General features: G+C 38.9%; 1 protein-coding gene across 5 annotated transcripts in view; it reads left to right on the top strand.

Annotated features, from left to right (window-relative positions):
* Ctnna2 (catenin (cadherin associated protein), alpha 2) overlaps positions 1–20,847 on the top strand; it is a 1,098,179-nt gene that overhangs the window by 844,079 nt on the left and 233,253 nt on the right. For all 5 annotated transcript variants that reach the window (XM_011241195.3, NM_001355193.1, NM_009819.2 and 2 more), the window contains one exon: positions 20,655–20,807. In XM_011241195.3, the coding sequence (XP_011239497.1) occupies positions 20,655–20,807 (153 nt within the window). The remainder of the gene's footprint in view (positions 1–20,654; positions 20,808–20,847) is intronic.

The raw sequence follows: 20,847 nt of genomic DNA, 5'->3' as shown, positions 1-20,847 counted from the left end.
AGGCAACAGCAACAAAACACGTTGGCGCCATGATTTCTTCTAAATACTAAGGCTTGTGAGTTTGCACTGAGACACTGGCACAGCCCAGAATCCCCAGAGATTTGGTCCTTAGGTCAGATCCTTACCTTACTGTGGAAGCACAGAGCTCAGAAATAATTGTACAATAAGAGGGGTACAAAATATAAAAATAAGCAGTACAGACATAACTAAGCAGTAGAAACCAGAATAAAAGAAGGCCAGGAACAAAGCAGGATAAATATGAGTTCAAGAACACAGACAGGGGGTTCTTGGCAAGAAGGCTTCCTTAAGAGTTAGATATGCTAGCCACTCTTTCATTACGAAGATTATTAAGAACATTCTTAAATGTTAGTACAGCTGATACTTTTCTTTTTCTTTGTTGTTTTTGAGATAAGGACTTACTATGTAGCACAGACCAATTTTGAACTGAAAATCCTCCTGCCTCAGGCTTAGGAGTGCTAGATTGTAGACATGCATCATCACCATAGTAAGCTACCACACATATCTTTTCCCCAAGTCCATGGTATGTGATTGAATCAGCAATCAGTATTATTCTAGATCCTGTGTAGTTACATCCTGGGCAACTCTTGTCCACATCATGAGATGGTTTAGTTTATTTCTGTGATCCTATAGAAGGTGTCTCAGATCTAGAGGGGACACCAGCTTAGCTCCTCTCACACTAGTAAGTCTTGATCTAAGGAAAAGCCCAGCATCTTGACCGATGGCTATTACTCAAATAGTATGCTTTGCTGAGAAGAGACTGGGTGGCATATACTTTAATAGGAAAACTTTATGAAGTGTGAGTTTTGACTGCTGAGTTGTTCTGTTCTGTTAATTCTTGTAGTTGAGCTGAAATGGGAAAGGGAAGAAATCAGAGTAGTGTTTGAGTCCAAAACACAATGTAGAAGGTATTTACATTTGGTCCAAACTCCATCAATTGCTTTTGTTCTAGATAAGAATACTGCTATAATTCCTAATTTTTCCATTTATTCTATAACAAGTACTTCATGTAGAAGTTATCTGCTTCCTGACTTACTTTACAAATTCAGCTAAACTGCAAATAGTGGATTCCATTGTGGGGAATTTTAATTTCATCAGATCTGTGCTGAAGTCAGACATAGTATAATCCTAGTATCAAGAAAAGTGAATGGGATGGGGATTGTTGAATTTGAGGACAGTTTAGACTGTGCAATGAGACCAGTACTAAAACAACTAAACAGAAAATGTAAACCTGTGTTTCACCAAGCATTCCCAGTAACTTCAGCTCTTCTCAGTGCTTTTTAAAAATCACTTATTTATTTTTCTGTTTATCTATTTATTCATTTATTTATTCAGTGTGTGTGAGAGACAGAGACAGATACACAGAGAGAGAGAGAGAGTCAGAAAGAATGACAGAGAGTAAGAGGGAGATAGAGACATAAAGAGAGAGAGAGAGAGAGAGAGAGAGAGAGAGAGAGAGAGAGAGAAGGAGAGAATAGACACACATATATCAAAGGGTTGTGGAGGTCAAAAGGCAGCTTTCAGGAGTTGGTTCCCTCCTTCTAACATGTGCATCTTGATGACTGAACTTTGGTAGTCAGACTTGACAGCAGATAGCTTTACTTGGAAAGTTGTCTCACCAGCCTATGGTGCCCTCAGGCTTGAATTCTACTGCCTTTGTATCTGACAGTAATTTTCTGACTTTATCATAGCCTCTTGGTTGACATAGCTGAGGATATGTCAGGACTTTGGACATTTATCACACCTACTGTCTTCTATTGGATGTTGCCAGTCACAGAGGAAATACCTGTTTTTAGGAAAAAGAATTCTTGTTTGAGACATGTAAGAGAGAGAAAAAACCTGTGGTTTTTTTCCTACTGTTACATATTCACAACAGAATATTTACCTTCAGTCACCAATAAAGGAATTTTTTTCTATACAACTGACAAGTTCGCTAACATTAGCTTGAATACTTCAATTACATTCTGAAATTATCTACCCAAGGAGAGCTTCAGTCCCACAAGGCCACACCACAGCTCACTCTACATGCTACTTGTAAGCAATAGGTGGCCACCAATGGTTCTGCCTTCCCAACCATCCAAATAAGTTTTGATTAATGTGTCAGAGTGACTCTTAGCTCTCAGGGGCACTCTTAACTTGCACTAAGCAGTTTATTATAAAGAACTTTACAGGGATACAGATGAAAAGACACATGGGCAGATATCTATCTCTTGGGAGGTCCATAAGGAGACTGTGCTATCTCCTGCTGTACCAGAACCAACAGAATGTGAAGCTGGAAACATTCTGACTGCCATTTTCAATGCTGTCCTTTCAAGTTCTTGTGGTGACTTTGTTCCAAAGGCACAATTGATTTGATCACTAGCCATGGGTAATCAATTCATCCGTAGGCCTCTTTCATTTCCACAGAAGTTGGGAGTCAGAGAACAGCTACAGCTTCTAACCCTGTAGTCACCTGGCTGTTTGCCCCAGCAACCACTCTTTTACTGAGATCACCTGAGCACCCCCCCAAAAAAAGACTTCTCATTAGAATGGAGGATGTGCCTCTCTCCCAGGAATTTCTAAGGGCTTAAGAACCGTTGGTTAGATGTCACCAAACAGGAAATTACAGAAGCTTAGGGTTTCTGTGTCAGGAACTGAGGTCAGAGATGAAATAACAAAACAGACATCTAGCTGGTGCTCTCATCTGCAAGGATTATCTGTGTAATGAACTACAGGTAGATATATAGACTTGTTTCTGTTTTACAAGGCCTCTACCCCATTGGCCTAGATTAGAAAGAAGCAGTCTGACTGATTGCTCCCAGCACCTGCTGTAGGAGAAAGTTCCTCCCACAGTCTCAGTGTCAGATGGTTTGCTTTACTCTGAGACCTCAGTGGCAAAAGGGTTGGCCTTTAAATTTTATGAGATGGCACCTTGAAGTCCACACTCAAAGACCTATTTGAATTGTGGCATTACTTTAGGTTGTCTTGCTCCAAATGCACCTCTTCTTTGTGTTTATCATGGTGACACCAGGCATTTATGGCACTCTAAAGTGCTTCAGAGAAAAAGGAGAGTTCTAATACTGCTGATTTACTCTTCCAGGTCTACAGTAATTTCCTCACTGCCTGATTATAAGGCTTGGTTTAATTTACTCTACACATAATGTTTACTGATGCACATATGGTACCCCATTTCAGGAAACTATACCCAGAACAGGCATTTTTTCTTTCTGTCATGCTGGAGCATGGAAAATTTCCTTCATAGACAGAAAAATAAAAAATGCCAAGAAATTAAATCAACTGGACAAGAAATATCCCTCAATAAGAGGGGGAAAGTTCATATTTGCATCTTGTTGAGTGAGTCCACATCTCTTTTCCTTGTTTATTTTATGTTTCCCTTTTTTAAAAAACGAGGCAAGGTCTTGGTCTGTAGGCCAGGCTGCAGTTGAATTTGCTATATAGCTGAAGGTCGCAACAATCCTTCTGCTTCAGCCTTCCCATGCCAGGTTCACTTATTTAGATACTAAAAAAGAAATGAGACAGTATTTCATGTAGCCTTCAACAGAGACTATCTTGATCTGCTCTCCATGTAGTCTCCTCTCACCTACTAGCATGACAATCATGCACCACCAAGCCAGAGCTGACCTTACTTTAAAAGCTGCATGACGATCATGTGGTTATAAGCTTCGAAAGGGTTTAGGTGTTTTTTCACAAACCAAAGACAGAGTAGGAATTGGGAAACAAGGAGAGATGAGGCCACACTGTCTTTGAAAGAAAAATACTGGTTGTAAACAGGCACTCCTTGAGAAAGAAGAGACCTTGATGTCTTCCCAAGGCTACTAATAGATGTCTTGTAAGTACTCTACCTCCCTTTTTACCTCTTCTTTGTCTCCTCTTTCAAGATGAGTTCTGTTCTTTTCTGTCTGCTGCTGGTACCATTACCAGATAGTTTTAGTTTTATTTTAAGAAAAAAAAAGAAACAGAATCAATAATATTGTACATACTAAACATTGGTATTGAGTTCGTGCTACAAGATGAATGCCTTTCCAAAGTTGAAGATCCAAGGACAGCTTCATTCAGATTAGTATGAAGGTTTTCTGCCTTTAATACCAGCATTGGGTATAAAAGCAGAAGAACTGAGAGTTTGAAGTTAGCCTGGGCTAAGCAGGAAGAGTCTGAGTCTGATCAGAAAGCAATTCAAACAAATTAGAGCAATGCGTGCGTGCACACACACACACACACACACACACACACACACACACACACCCCAAAACTCATACCCAACTCCAACTCTCATAAACAAAAACAAAAACAAACAAACAAAAAAAGAAACCAAAACAAAAACCATAAAATGAAAACCAAAACACCGAACCCAAACCCAAACCCAAACTCAACCAAACCAAAACAAAACCAAAACCAAAATCAAAAAAAAACCTCTGAGCAAGAGCAGATTTACTTAGGGGGTTCAGTAGGAATTCATTGACAAAACTGTGCCATGTATTCCAAGATTAGCAATAGCTTTCAGTGATTTCTTTTGATTTTCAGATTACCAAGTCCTAGTAGAATTTAGACTTAGAACCTAAGAAGTCACTGAGACACTGAAGCTAACCAGCTCTCTTCACCTGCTAGCCCATGATGCCCATTTGTGCTTAGTGATGTGTGAGGGACAGAGAAGTCCAAGTGTCCCTTGATACCTTGTTACATTTAAGTCTTTTTCTTCTCTTTATTGATTGTCTATTGACCATCTTGATAATTCTTCAGAGACCTATTACTATCAAAAAGTTTGTTTTCATTTTTTTGTTTTGTTTTTATAAAAACAAAGCAAAGTGTTTGATTTCCAATAGTTAGATTAAAGTTTGTACCAAGATGAGGCTTCTAAGTTAGATACCCAAGAGGATTGTGAGGCTTGTCCTTTTTAATGACTGTAGTCTTTAAAATTAGTACACTTTCATCTTAGTGTATAGCTTTTATTAAAACTCCCTTTATGGGAATAGCATAAGGTAAATATCAATTATTAATGAGTCCTGACTTTTTCTACAATAATCATTATAATACGCTTCCTGGTTAATATAATCACTATTTTTCTCTTCCTTAAGTCATGCATATGTGTGTCCAGTCTCAGACATGAAATTGAACTATCTATGCGATTTTGATTTTTTTTTTGTTAGTCTTATGTGGAGTTGGGGGGGGGGGATATGAAACATTTTCACTTTAGCTGGGGGATAGCTGATTAAATAAAAGAGGTGAGCCAACTTGCCTAGGGGGTTTGGTGAGAATTAGTTGACCAGATTGTGCCAAGTGTTCCCAAATCAGAGGAGAACTATTTGTTCTGAACAATTTGGAGATAAGAGGAGGTTCTTTTATCAGATCTGACCAGAAGGGCTTGTCAGAAGTTTGAATCATTAACCAGTCACAGCACCATCTTCTTTTCTTTCTTTTTCCATAGTTTCTATGTTTTACATGAGTTTCTATGTTTTATATTAGCACGATAATCCCATTTAACTGCTGGGGGTAGAACTTTCTATATGTTTGATTCCTTCAATTTCAAAGAGGATCAGGCTGCCTTAAATAGCTGCAGTTTAAACCCCAGTTTTGCAAAGGACTAAAGGGCAAAGCAAGGTAAGAGTTGTGGGAGACCAGAAAAACTTGGGAGGGAGAGCACCAAGTTCCATGAGCCGGGAAGTCAGAACTAATGAAGCATTCCTGATGCTAAGCCATACCTCTGGACCCTCCCTTGAAATCGTCCGGCATAGATGAGTGTGCCCTTAAGCTGTATCTGTGGGTGGCCAAATGACAAGCTTAGAGGGAATAGATAAGTTGTGATTTACTAACTTCAGGTAATCACAGATTGCTTTAGAATTTGGTTATGGCTGCTCCTTGAGCGTATTCGCTGAGCACTTGCACAGTCTGTAAAAACACCCACAGCAATTGTCCAACTTAGGTGTAATATCAAGATTCCGAACCCATTGCAGGTCAAGACACATAGATTAAATATGGCACAAAACCTTACCAGATATCTGCCTAATTTACAAAGTTGAGGGGAAAAGCTAACAACTTTGAGTCTCAATTCTTTTACATCTTCGTTTTCTTTTCCTGCCTCAATGCTTCTCGTCCAAAAAAGGAGTTTCATAAAGACAACGGGAATAATGGGTGTATTAGTGAAATGAGATCCAGAGAAAGAACAAAAGCCAACTGGTTCAAAGGAGGCTGGTTACAATAGACCATGGAGGGCCACTAGGAGTCTGTTTTTTAACCTCCTTGTTACTTTCCTAGCTGAAATAGATGATCAGTTTTCAGTGACTGTAGAGTCAATGGAGCTTGAAATATCATGAGTATTGCAGTAGCAACTGATGGACAGAACCAGAGGAGTAGAAGACTAAAATAGACCAATGAGAATAGAACAGGTGATGGAAAACTATTGCTGCCACCTCAAATCCTTCCATCTCTCCTTTAGGAGAAATTTGTATCAATTCATTTCTTCTATAGCTGCACTGTTGATTCAGTAGCTGTGATGGAGAGACATTGACCCACCAAAGCCAAATCTCTCTACAAAATGAGTCTTCCCCTCAGTACTCTAGAAGTGAACACAGCTTGAGTTAAAACAGGTATGGGAATAAGAGCGTTTAATTTTCCTCAAACTAAAGCACTGTGAATCTGACTCCATCTTTCATCTTTTCTTTAAATAGCAATAGCGCAAATCGTTTTGTAGGAGTTTAACAACAGGAATGTGGTACCATAATTAGGGATTGCTCAGAAATGTAGGCTTTCTAGGAGAAATTTTAGAAGCTGTTAGGAATACAATGGTGTAGTACTGACTTAAATACTCCTGAATACCTAAATATTGACCTAAATACCCCCCTAAAAACTAGCTTTCAAAATATTAGAAGGTCCCATGGGAGCTACCAAGGAAATGAAGTAATCAACTAGCTATAATGTCTATTAACTATATCAGTGACCAGAAGGGCACAATAAACCTATGGATACAGTAGTTTTATGCAGTGCTTTCATGACAAGCAATAACTCTTTAATTGGACTTAAGACCTACTCCACAAGAGGGAAACCATACTTGGTATTGGAAACCTAGCTAACTACTCTGTGCTATTGAAGTCATGATGATTGGAGGAGAATCTCCAATCATACACTTACTAAACCAGTATAATTCTAATCCCAACAATAGTGGTGTTGAACCTTCCTAATGATGTCACCCTTTAATATAGTTCTTTATGCTGTGGTGGCCCTGAACCATAAAGTTTTTTCATTGGTACATCTTAACTGTAATTTTGTTACCGTTATGAATTATAATGTAAATAACAATTCATCAGTCTTTGTCATTATAACCACAGATAAGTGTAGTCCAAACCCATCATCAAGGAGATTTCTTGCAATAGATGACGAGTACTACAGAAAACCACACCTAATCCAAATGCAGAGGGTGGAACACATCCCCAAAAGATACATCTACAAAACACTCCCACACCTAAGGCTCAGAGAACATTGTGGAAGAAGAGGCAGAAAGACTGTAAGAGTCAGAGGAGTTTATTGTTAGGGTCAGTCTCCTACCTGCAAAGTCTCACCATTATAAATCCCCAGGTATGAGTGTAATGTCATCAACAAGCATGCCAAACTGGATGAGGAAAAATCTCCAAGGCTTCAACCTTATACAAAGAAATTTAGGGAACTGAGCAAAATTGGGGGTATGAGAGGTAGTCATTCACAAGAAAGAACATACCATTTAGTTGTCCAGTGGCAAACAATATTCCCTGAAAAGATGCATACAAGTAACATTATACAGATTCAACAAGCCTGTATATATATGTGTGTGTATGTGTGTGTGTGCGCGCATGCGCACGCATGCGCTATTTAGGAATATATATATATACATACATACACACACACACACACACACACACACACACACACATATATATATATATATATATATATATATATATATATATATATATATATATATACATCCCCATATTTCTGTGTGCTTGCAATAACAATTAGTGATAAAGGAAGGCAAGAATGAATTTGAAGGAGAGAAAGGAGGCATGTATGGGAGGATTTGGAGGTGGAAAAGAGTAGGGAGACATGTGGCAATTACATTACATTCTAAAAAACAAAAAATGATAAGACCTGAGAAAATGCAATGCTGTACAATAGTTAAAGACAGTAACTGAAAAACACAGCATGTAGTAGCCGAATTCCATAGGGAGAAAGTAGTTCTAAGGTGCTTGGTGTTACCCACTATTGGAATAAGTCAGGAGAGGGTGGTATAGGGTTCTAGAGGCTTCATAAGTACATATATCTGTGACATCACCACTATCAATTGGGTGCTTATTACCCTTCTCCCCTTATTCATCTACCATTTTTGGACTAGTTACACTTAGTTGACCTGACATGCCACTCATCTGGAGAAGTAAGGCTTTGGCTGGGCTCTTCTAAGATGTACTTATATTTATAAGAGGATTTGTTTAAGACCCAGAGGCACATGCTGGAATGTGGAGTAGAAAGTGCATATATTTATGGATCCAGATAACTCTGCTTGCTACATATTTGCCAGGTGTGTACTGTTGACTCTGTCAAAAGGGAGTAATGGATTTAGAGACTTACTTTGTATATCTTGTCTCAAACTCTTCAAATGCCCCTTTCGTCTTGTTTGTTTGAGATAGAGACTCACTATTTAGCCTGGCTCGTCCTTGAGGGCGCTATGTAGGTGAGACTTATGTGGAAATTTCTGTGATCCCTCTGCCTCAGCTTTTCCAGAAATGAGATTATAGGAATGTGCCACCATACCTAAGTAGTTGCTTTATTGAAGATTTATTATTTTATGATTTCCCCATATCTATCTGTGTATACTCACAAAGACCAGAAGAGGCTGTTGGATCTCTTGTAACTGGAATTATCAGCAGTTGTTGGCCATGTGCATGATGGGAACTGAACCTAGGTCCTTTGCAAGAACAGCAAGTACTATTATGACTAAATCATATCTATCAATCATCTATCATCTATCTATCATCCATCTAGATCTCCTCGGCTCCTTTTCACACTTATTTTTAAAGTCTTTAATCAGCCTGCTTTCAAGCCAGCCTTCTCAATAATTGTCTTTTTAACTGTCTATCAATTTTAGGGGAGTTAAATCACTATTTGAACAGCATTTCTCAAGATTCCTGAGGGATCTTGCTGGGGTGAAGTTAACGTTTTTATGTAACTCTTAACTTTCTCACTTGATTTTGGCAGCGAATGCCCATTAACCAAAGGCAGTTGTTGAGTACTCAGAATGATATAGCAAGTTATTATTTCTTGATCCCTTTCTGTCCTGAGCAAAAATGTTAAGAAATAAAGCTGGTAGTGTGTTCCCTAGTCATAGGAGTGAAGAATGGAAAGGAAAGTGGTTTGAGAAATTTTGCCCAGTGGAGGTTCTAAGCAACAACCCCTCAAGGTCCTAATGACTAACCAAAGTGTGAGCTCACCAAAGTTCCCCTCTAAGAAAGCCAAGAATTTTACTGGGCTTATTTACAGAGCCTGAAGAGTGATACTGTCAGGAGTACAGGTGGACCTAATGCAGTTGTACTGGAAAGCCAACTGCATGTGATACTGAAAAGTCATACTGTATGTGGTATGGATGATGGCTTCTTCATGCCTGTGCTGTTGGACGCCCCATCCTGTGTATTCCAAGCCTATATAGTCTAGCCCCTCTCTATGGCCATGCACAATTAGGGCAGAGTTGTATATAGTTTTTTCAGAGGGGTGATTGAATACTCAGGTGAATAGGGGATGCTCTGCTCTAACTATCATTCTTTGTGATATCAACAGTCCAGAAGCCCAGCTCTGATGGTCTTTTGCAAATAGGTGCAGCTGAACTAAAGAGGTTCATGGCAGCCTGGCTTACAGTGTAGTCCTGTACAACAGAAGCTGTCCTCAGTCCAGTTAGGATTTGTGAACTTGAACTTGTAGGTCTATTAACATATGGGTTGTATGTTAAAATTATCCTGTCCTGGTTATGGTTGTAGGTATATTCAACCACAGGATCTCCCCATTCCTTATTTAAACTGCACAGACAACCCCATCGATGCTTGCCCAATAGGCTTTATCATCTCTCTACCATGACAGTATAAGATATGTCAATGAACTACTTTTTAGGAAAGATTGCTACAGGTAGAAAAACTAAACATTTATAGGGTTATTGTGATAGTAAGCAAGCAGTTAAAGATGGGAGATCTTATAAACAGAATTTTAAGTATTCTGTTAGGGCTTGGCTAGGGGATTCAAATTAAGAATTTGGTAGAAATATATGTTATACTCCTGCCACCACCTAAAACCTCCCTGCTGTGGAAAGGCCAAATATTCTTCTCTAACTTAGAAATCAGTCAATCTAAAGAATGTCAGGTCTGACAGAACCATGCAGATATCTGACAGGAATTCTTCAATAGGATAGTCTTGAGCAATGGGACAGGAAGGAAATGGTAAAAAAAAAAAAAGATTTTATATTTCAGCACTCTGTAAGCTGATTTACAGCTAACTTAACAGGAAGAGTGCATGCTTCACTCTACACAGCATCATTTATGAAGCCAGTATGTTTAAGTTCATCACTGCAAATTCCTAGTCATAGGAGGAGACAGTCCAGTTTTTAGCTATGGTAAAACAATGTCATGTTTTATTTTATCATCATCATCATTATCGTCGTCATCGTCATCATCATCTTAGTCAAACATGCTTGGTGGTGAACCAGGAGTTTCAGGTGTGTACTTTTTAACTTTTCAGGTGGAAGGCCTACATGAGTGGCTACTAGTTCCTGTGAGATTAGAGGGATGAGAGAAATGAAGCCAGTTTCCTCTATTAGAGCTTTCTACTTCTCTTTAAAAGCAATAAAAAATTATTTGTATGTGCACCTGTATAAGTTTATATGTATCCTTTATATACTGGTGCCTCTGGAGCTTGGAAAATGGTATCAGATCCTCTGTTACTGAAGATACATATGATTGTAAGTCTTACTCATGTCCTGTGTAAGAGCATTGAGCTATCTTAACCAGTGAGCCATTTTTTCTAGCTCCATTTTTCTTCTCATATGATTCCTGCCTCTTTACCATTTACCATTTAGCACATTAGCATATCTCTTCCTCTGTTTGTTTTTTCAGAAAAACTCTTAAATCTTCTTAATAAAAATTTTAAACATTTGCTTGATTTTCCCCCTTTATGGAACCATATTTTCCTCTTTGAGATCAGACCAGAGTTTTGTCATCATGAAGTTGAAGGTAAATAATTAGAGACTTTTCCAATGTTCTAGGAAAGGACAGCTACATATTAAAGACACATAGCATGTAAGTCCTTGTTCCCACAGATAAGCACTAGTTAATCCAGGAATGTTAAATACACAGAATTGTTTCTTCAATGCGAGAGGTGTAGAACCTCTTTTCATCCCACACAGCTGGAATTAAATTTGGTTAACATCCTGGTGACCTTTGTACTCTCTGTACAAAGCTATACCTGATCTTGTCCCAGACCCTTATTATAAAATTATTTCTTTTCAGCCTGTTTCCTTGGCTAATCTATAGAATCGATCCTTATGGGAGGTGTCACTTTTACTTTGTAAGAGTTTCAAGGCAATTTCAAATGCCTGGAGCTTTGTTGTGCACATTGGGCTGAGTTCAAAATCACAGAAAACATTTCTCCAAATTGTGTGGTGCTTAAATATGCCTGAAACAATCCACTCACACTTTGAACCGACACTGGCTCTCGAGTCCTGCTGAACTGAACTGACTTCCTGCATCTCTCAAACAGACCCTCTTCTGACCCCATGGGTCACAGACATCCTCATGAAAAGACAAGCAGGGGCCTTGTTCTCCAGGTAATTTAGAATACACAGGCACCAGAGTCTCAAGCAAGCTTAAGCATATGCTAATCTGGTTGTCTGGGGGGAGCCTGTGTTCTCCTTTTCTAGTAGGAGCGGTTTCATAATCATCAAAAAGCATCAGCAACTTGAACTCTGAACAAGACAAAAAACAACAAAAAGCAAAGCAAAGCAAACAAACAAAACAAAATGAAAACAACAAAAACCAAGTACCCCACACTTTTATAAAAATATACTGGAGTGTAACTCTATGTACACCTGACAACTATCATGTTCCACAACAAAGGCAGACATCATTGGGTCATTTTTGAAACAGTTTAGCTTTTCTTCTCCAGCTCATGAGTTACAGTGTATATTTATCCTTCCCTGGTACTCCTCTCCCATGAAATAGGGAAACACAGTTTACACAGGTCTGATCTGTTAACTGTGTTCTCTTGCATTTACAGAGGAAACTGATTATTTACATTGATATAGGCTTAATTGGGTAAAATAGACAGGAAGTGCTATGTGATACCTTTAAATGTCTTGTATTATGCAGTTAATATTTCCTTGTGCTTAAACAGTTGGAAGAAAGCTTTGTATTCTTGACTGCTGTCACACTTAATGAATGATTTTGTCAAGTCATTCCTTTCTGTCCTGTTTGATTGATAGCTAAATTTTGGTCTTCCAGCTTATGTAAAAAGTGTTAACTGTGCCTTTCAGCTTGTAGCTAAGGGCATTTGAACCGTTTTAGTAGACAGCTTACAGAGGAATTATATTGGCTGTTTAGTGGATGGGGTCAAAAATGTGACACTGTTTATCAGGGACACAAGTTACAGGGCCCATGAGCTAATGAAGGCAGTAGTGATGTGTCCTTACACTTACTGGATGACATCAAGATTAAGATATCCCTGGTCCCACTTGCTGAGACAACTGGATTCCAGCTATGGACATTCTTGTGTTTATGGACAGAGCATCCGGTATATGAGCATGAATGTAGTTTGACCCTAGTAGGTATGAGAGTGAGAATTAAAGTTACGCTGAGCGTGATGGTATACATCTTTAATTCTCACACATGGGAAGCATAGGCAAGCAGATTTCTGTGAGTTTGAGCCCAATGTGTTATACACAGGGAGTTCCAGATTAGTAAGGACCACAATATTGAGACCCAGTTCCAAAAGACAAAAATAAAAGAGCTATATTGTCTGCATGTTATTGGGCGTGTTTTCCTTTCAAAAATCTATTCTAGAGTGAGGCAGATATGGGCTCACTTGTCCCACCAAAGGCTTGAAGATTTCCCTAGATGTTATAATTGTCACATCAAACCATGAAACATGGACGCTCACTCATTTCTGGGAGGAATCTCTTCTTTGGCTTCAACCCAATCAGAAGCCAGAGAAACCACTTTCCTAACCTTGTTACAACTTTCTAGTTTAAATGAATTTACCAATCCGTGATCCACAATTGTATAATAGTAAATATGTTCTCTTTATGTGTCCATGATGCCAGGGCCCCCTTGGATACTAAAATCTGTAGATGCTCTCTCCTCTTCTATAAACTGGCATTATATTTGCAGGTAACTTACATATATTCTTCTTTAATGAATCAGCTTTCTGAGACAATCTTAGCTTGTCCTTATTGTTTTTATTGGGCATTTGAAAGCATATTCTTTATTCTGGGTGAACCAAGTGTTAAATATTTTTTGGTGTGAGAACATCCAACGTATCACCTCCAGGTTACTTTCAATACCTAATACAATATAAACTATATATAAATGATAGTGATGCTGCACTGTTTAGGGGATAATGATAAATGTATTCTGTACCTTAGCAGTACAGAGATATTTTTAAATGTTTCCAAGAAAAAAATGTATATTTAATGTTTTTAAAAATCATTATATAATGTGTTAGATACTTTATGAGATTTCTTTTAAACAAAATCTGTGTCTGTGGTTCTTCCTTTCTGTCTACTCCACATCTTACTTTTCCTATTCCTCCCTTGTAACTCCCCATCCCCAGACACTTCCTCTTTCAAGTCTCATCTGTCCTTTTACTTACTATTTATCCTTCCAAATGGTCAATTAATTTCTTTTGAGCAGAACTTTGTTATGATATATATAGACTCTCTGGATACAGAGAGCCAGCTGTGTAAGCTTTCTATTTCTGTATGCCTCTATCTCTGTCTCTGTGTGTATATCTCTTAGTCATCTATCTATCTATCTATCTATCTATTTATCTATCTATCATCCAGGTTATGAGTCAAGTTTTTTTCCAAAGTCTTAAAGTCTCAAGAAGTCAGAAAGTGTCATGTGATTTTTGAGAATCATTTCTGTACTTCACTTTTCTCTGTAGAAGAACTTTGTTCCTAGGTTTTCTTTAGTTCCACTCATTAAGAGCTATATGAATATGTGTTAGCCTCTTAATTCTTCTGCTTCAAATTTATCACCTCTGAAATGGAAAAAATGGTATCTCTCTCTCTCTCTCCTTCCCCCCCCCCTCGTGTGTGTGTGTGTGTATGTCTGTGTGTGTGTCCATGTGAATACATGTAAATATATGTAGGGTCTAAGCAGGACCTCTGGTGTCTTCTACCACTCTCAATCTCATTACCTTGAGACAGGGTCTCTAACTGAGCTGAAATCTCACTATGTCAGCCGGGCTGAGCTCCTTGGGTGTGTCTGTTTCTATCTCCCAATGCTGGGTACAAGTACTTGCAACCATATAACTATGAAACCATGCAACTATGCCCAGCTTTCTACGTGGATGCTGCCAAGTCAATGTGAAGATTGTCAAGCTTGGACAGCAAATGCTCTCACACTCTGAGTCATCTCTTCAGCCCCACAGTCTGCTCTAGAGTGAAAATAAGTTTTCTAACTCTTGAGAATAGTGACACAAAATAAGAAGCTCTAGATTAAGATTGTTAGTGTAAAATATAAACATCCAGTCTCTTTCTTCCTGCCCTGTCTTCACTAAGTCTTTTTATGTGCTACATAACAGTCCGGACTTTCTGAATACACCCTCTACTCCCACAACCTTTTGTTGAGTCCCTTATCCTGAACGTAGCTATTGTGGGCTCAGTTTTCTGCCAATATTTTTCGGCCACCAAGTCAAGCTGCTGCACCTGCTGGACTGAGGCCATCTGGAGATCCTCAATAATCGCTCCCATGAACCCCGAGGCAACCTTTTATTGTCTCTTCTCATGAAAGCAATTACCCTTGCCCGTCATATAGGAAAAAGAGGACTTTGACTCAGGCCTGTGTGTGCTGGGGCAGAAAATGAAATCAACAGATGGAACTAAACACCTGCTCCTGTCCTCCTGGAACAGCTCTCATTGAAACAACTTTTTAACTAAGGATGATTTTTTAACCTATACAAATAAGAAATTATAGCCTTGATATTTTTCAATAAGATTCATGACTATAGAATGGAACATGGCCTGCTTTCTGAAATAAAACTGCATTGAAATGACAAACTAGTCAGATAAATGATCAAAAGGCTATTTCCAATACTTCTCTTCCACATTCCCTGACAAGGTGACTTGATGACCGCTGAAAGTTATTCTCAAAAAATACATGCATAATCACTCATGTATTGTCATGGCAGTGTATTGGAATAGCACCCGAGGAGTATAGACAACAGCAGTTCTTGCTCAAAAGTCTGCCTGCTTTCCCCTATGACTGGCCTTGGTTCTTGGTGGCTCTGACTTGATCTAAGATGGCCAAGTCTGTTCTGTTTAACACGTTTGCCACCCCTCTCCTTCAGATGATAATCAAGTGCCTCAGTTTTCTTTTCTCTTCCTGTGATAAAATTCTCTGACAAAGCATGTTAAGGGAGAAAGGGTATATTTCAACTCACAGTTCAAAGGTCCACAGTCTGCCATGACAGGCAAGGCAAGGCAGCAGGAGCTGGAACCAGCGGGTGACCTCACAACCAACCATAAGTAAACAGAGAATGGGGAATGCATGGTGCTGCTGCTGCTCACATTGTTTTCTCCACACTATACAGCCCACTGCCCTCTTCCCAGGCAAGGGTCCCTCTGACAATTATGGTGGCTCTTCCCACATAAATTAATGTAATCAAGATAAATGCTTACAGGTGTTTACAGCAGCTTATCTTGTAGTTGATTTCATCTGTAGTCAACTTGCGAAACCATCAAGAAAGGATAACTTGAGTGTTTCCTTCTCAAGGAACTGCAGAGAGCAAGACCTACAAGCCAGGAAGGAACATCATGTAGGTTCTTCTTGGATCTAGACCACATGGCCAAATCAGTGTCTTGGAGGCTTGGCACTATGATATAGATTTATATAGAATAGTTGTTAAAAGGTCATGATAATTTTTTTAAAAATGTGCTTCATTTACCAGAGCTTCTCTCAGTGCTTTTTATTCCATTAGAGAGACAGGTTTCCTGACTTTTATTCTGACTGTCGGACTGTTTCTGTTGTCCTAGAGGGCAAAGACTGGATCTGGTGAACCTCACTCAAGGCGTTTGCACATAGGTTCTCCAATAATGGATGGTTGTATTTTAACTGAATTGGCAGAGACTGGATGGAATTCATGGGGAATTGGTGTAGGAGGAGGATAAACACAAGGCCTGATGAGATACTCATTTTTTTATTTTTTTTAGGTCCTTAGTCCCATTAAGATGCACATGTGTCCTAGATAAAATGATTTTGCTTTGTGGGATCATCAAGATAATGACCAATGAATCTCATATGTCTCTTTAAAAGAATACAAATTGAAATTTAAAAGAATACAAACATGGCGATTATCTTCTTAGTGCTTTTCCTTTGGGTTCATGGACACCCTCTGTTCACCAGTGCCATACCAGGCTGGACCAGTACCTTTAGCATTATGGGAGCATATGCACTTGGGGCACCTTGACTTATTAAAGTGGCTTTGGGTGGATTATGGCATTGACTAATTATCAGAACTGACCTTCACACTGGCTAAAATTTGCTTGACTTAATGAGGCTCAATTTTTGTCAAGCCCTCTAGGCTGGATGGCTGTTGGCCCAGTCACTTCATTGCTTTGATCTTTCATTTTTAATAATAATTATAGCGCTAAGCTTAAGGAACTGTGGTAAAATATGTCAGTAATCATGAAAAGCCTGGGGCAACTACATTCAAGGAAAAATATTAAGCCTTCAGAATTTTGAGCCTTATTTGAATCATACTCTTATACACCCAACTTTGACCTTGTTGGCTATGCCTTACATTGTAATATTTTAAAAAGTGTTAATACTCCAATTCTTAATTGGATTGTTCTAAACATGTCAATAATGGGACAGATGCTAAGTTGCCAGCTCTTTTAATAAAGTACCATCTCAGCAGCCTAGCCTAGACTCAGTGTTCACTTCATTCTAAACTTCAAGGTGGTTGTGGATTTCTTAGAGACACAGATAATTATACCTAAAGAAAGCTCCCATTTCAAGGATGTCTAGCAAAAAGGAGAAAGCTTTTATCCAGTAGGAAATAGCAGGGTTGTTGAGTACTAGGTGCCTAGAGCACTGTGCTAAGAAAGATTAGGAAGCAGAATTGAGCTCAGCATAACGTGTGCTAGAAATGACTGGTCATGTGTGATGTGGCACAGGAAAGAAGAGAGGCGTGAGAGCCATTTATGCTCTGGCTCACAGATTCTAGACTTGTCCCTTACAAAAAGAGCTCACGGTGTAGGTATTTCTTTACAAATTTATACATTTTTCCATTTTCTACTCATGCTTGAGTCTCCGAGTTTCCATTCTCTCCCCTACCCTACAGACTGTTTTTTTTTTTTTCCATTCTTTCACATTTTTCTTTTTTTCTCCCCTCAGGACTTAAACTTATGACTCAGTTTCCCCAGGGGAATAAGAGAATAGATATACATTTCCATACCAGGCTATATTTTGTTATTTTTGACCTTTTCTTTGGGGTGGGGGATGGTACGTCTCAGTACATGAACACTTTTTCTGTGTCTGCTTGGAATTCTCTTTTATGAGTCTTGATATAAGTAGTTAAAACGGCTTTGACTTCCTTTCTTCAGGGATGCCTGGAAGCCATGTATTGAATTTCTTTTCCAATTTTGATTCGTCATCTTTTCTCACATCCCTTTAAGCCCTTGCCAATCTTCTTTTGACCTTTATCCTTCTCTTTTCCTTGTAAGGCACTTGCAATGGTGTTCATTCCTTTTTTTTTTTTTTAGTTATTATTTACAATTTTGTCTTGGAATTTTAGAATGTCTCTTTTTAAAGATTTAGTGTGTGTGTGTGTGTGTGTGTGTGTGCATACATGCATAGTGCCCAGGAAGATCAACCTCTTATTTGGATTTTCTCCTTCCATTGTCTTTCTTGTCCCTGTCATGTTTCTGTTGTTATTTGTTTTCTTTGGTTTTTTAAATTTACCCCCACTTTTCCCTTTTCTCTGTGAAGCTCTACTCTGCCAGAAGCTATGGTATGTTAGTTTGAATCACTGCCTGGTCTCCTTCATGTCAGCGACCTGGAGTACAGAAGCCTGGGGCTCACCCAGTGGAGATGCTGGGAACCGAACTCCATTCAATGAGAGTGCAACAAATGCACTGAAACCACTGGGTTAATTTTTTCAATTTTAATTTTGAGAGGAGCTCTTATTCTATAGTTCTGACAGGCCTGGGATTCATGATCTAGCGTCTCAAGCTCATGGGAATTGTCCTGCCTGGCCATCACAAGGACTGGGATCACAGGTAGAAGTCATGATGCCTAGTTTCCAATTGCCTCTTACAGTTCGCATTCTTTTACATTTTACATTCTGTCTATAAAGTCCTTTATTTGATTTGAAGTACTATATTACCTTTATTGAAGGATACTATTTCTGTCTTTTTTAAGCCTATTTTTCTGGTATAGTTTCAGTGTATATAGGGATAATCTACTCTTTGCAGCTTTCTGTGAGGTTTAACTCATGTCTGTAAGCAAATTCTGCCTGAGCTCCTTCTTCAGCTACTTTTTGTAAGTATTAAGAGTATTGTGGCTTGGTTCCTGGGATAACCTTCCTAATTTTCCTATGGCTTACTCCTTTCACACATCAGTCTCTCTTGTCCCTGCAAGTTATTTTTTAAACATATCTCTATTCATATCTTCTCTACATGAGTCACCAATGCTCTTGAAGCAGCTTTGGCAGGTTAGTTTGAAGTGTTCCCTGTAAGGCCCCTTCAGGCCTTCTTTTGCTGTTTCTTTTTCTTGCCCAATCACGACTGAATGCAAGTGGTTTCACTAGTCTGACATCCAGCTCATTCACCTTTTGAGCTTCCTTGATAATGCTCTATGCTTCATAATATTATTGAGTGACTTCAACAACAGAATATTGTGAGAAATTATTTGAATGTTGGCATATGATAAATACCCCTAAAAGATGACATTACAAATAACCAATGGCATTTCCAGGAAGTAATTTTATACATTTTTCCCAAATGAGTATTGTAGTAACTTTAAGTTGACATAGTCTTTCTTGTACCTTACATGGAGAAAGGTCAAAACACTTTAGAGAAAAGCCAAACAAACTCACACACATGCAAATACATTCCTTATGCTAATTAGTGCCCAAAAGAACAGGGCTTCATTCACATCACTTCTTCTGACCTGTCACAGTGAGTATGCCACATTGTCAAAACTCTCCGACATCGTCCTGACTGAGTGTTAATAAATTGGTGTGGGAAATGTACAGATTGTTTACCATCATCTTTTGTGTTTATTTTTATTTGTAGCCCATATACGTTCAGATGATTATGAATAAAGTAGAAGCAAGGTGATTGTTCAGGGATAGTTTTATTTTGTTTTTATGCAGCTGCCCCACTTATTTTAATAGTGTGGGAATGGTGTGTAATTATGCATTGTTAGAAGATTCGGGTTTGTTTATTCTTACCTTGAAACATAATTCTAAGTATTTTTTTTCCTGGAACATAGCAACTGCATCACCATAGCACCTGGGCTGGAATATTTTTATGACTGTCAGATGTTTCCTTTTTCCCTTTATAAAGCACAAGCACTGGATGTGAAAAGGGCAGGAGGCCACACAGTGCTAAAGTTTCAAGGGTGCATCAAGGCTCAGCATCCCATGTGAAGTTCTCCACAATGGCTGTTGGTACCTAGAGGTCTTCACTGCTGAGAAGCCTGAGCTCTTGAACTTTACCAGGACTCAGAGTTCTTAGAGCCGAATAGACAGTTCAGTGGAAGATGAGAGGAATCTTTGGTCAGTGTTTTGAGCTACGATTTGTGTATGTAATCTTCAAGAAGTAGTCTGTAAGCAGACATACATCAATCTACCTCATTTTCTTTGATATGATAAGAGAAAATTCAAAAGGGAGTTGGATTATTATTGTTGCAGCTGCAACTCTGTTTCTGTGATCATTATCCAGAGAAAAACCAGGCTGAGCGGGAGAAAGCGTTTGTGTAACTTACAGTTCCAGGTTACCATCAATTATTGTGGCAAACAGAGGGCAAGATGAAACCTAAAGCAACTAGTTCTAACCAGTCAATAGCAGAGACATAATGAATATGTATTTGTTTCTCTGTTCTCACAATATGCTCCTCCACATTTATATAGTCTAGAATTCCCTGCCTAGAGAATAGTACTCCCTACGGTGGCCTGGGTCTTCCCATATCAATGAGCACAATCAAGAAAATTCCCCACAGATACCTCCACAGGTCAATCTGATCTAGGCAATCTCTCATTGAGACAATTCTCCAGCAGATCCTAAGTTGTGTCAACTTCTCAATTTAATCTAACCATCACAACTGTTTGCATTGTAATGAAAGTGTGATGGTGGTTTAGGAAGATTGACAGTAATATTCCTAATGTCTACCTGCTTTTCTTTTTAACTGCAGCTTCGGAAAGCTGTGATGGATCACATCTCAGATTCTTTCTTGGAAACCAATGTCCCCTTGCTGGTTCTCATTGAGGCTGCGAAGAGCGGGAATGAGAAGGAGGTGAAGGAATACGCCCAAGTTTTCCGTGAACATGCCAACAAGCTGGTGGAGGTAAGTCACAGACTTGGAGACTCAGGTATCACAGTGCAAG

The sequence above is a fragment of the Mus musculus genome, chromosome 6 (genome assembly GCF_000001635.26).
Source record: "Mus musculus strain C57BL/6J chromosome 6, GRCm38.p6 C57BL/6J".
NCBI lineage: Eukaryota > Metazoa > Chordata > Mammalia > Rodentia > Muridae > Mus > Mus musculus.
Note: the sequence above shows the minus strand (reverse complement) of the source record. Positions and strands in the feature narration are given on the sequence as shown.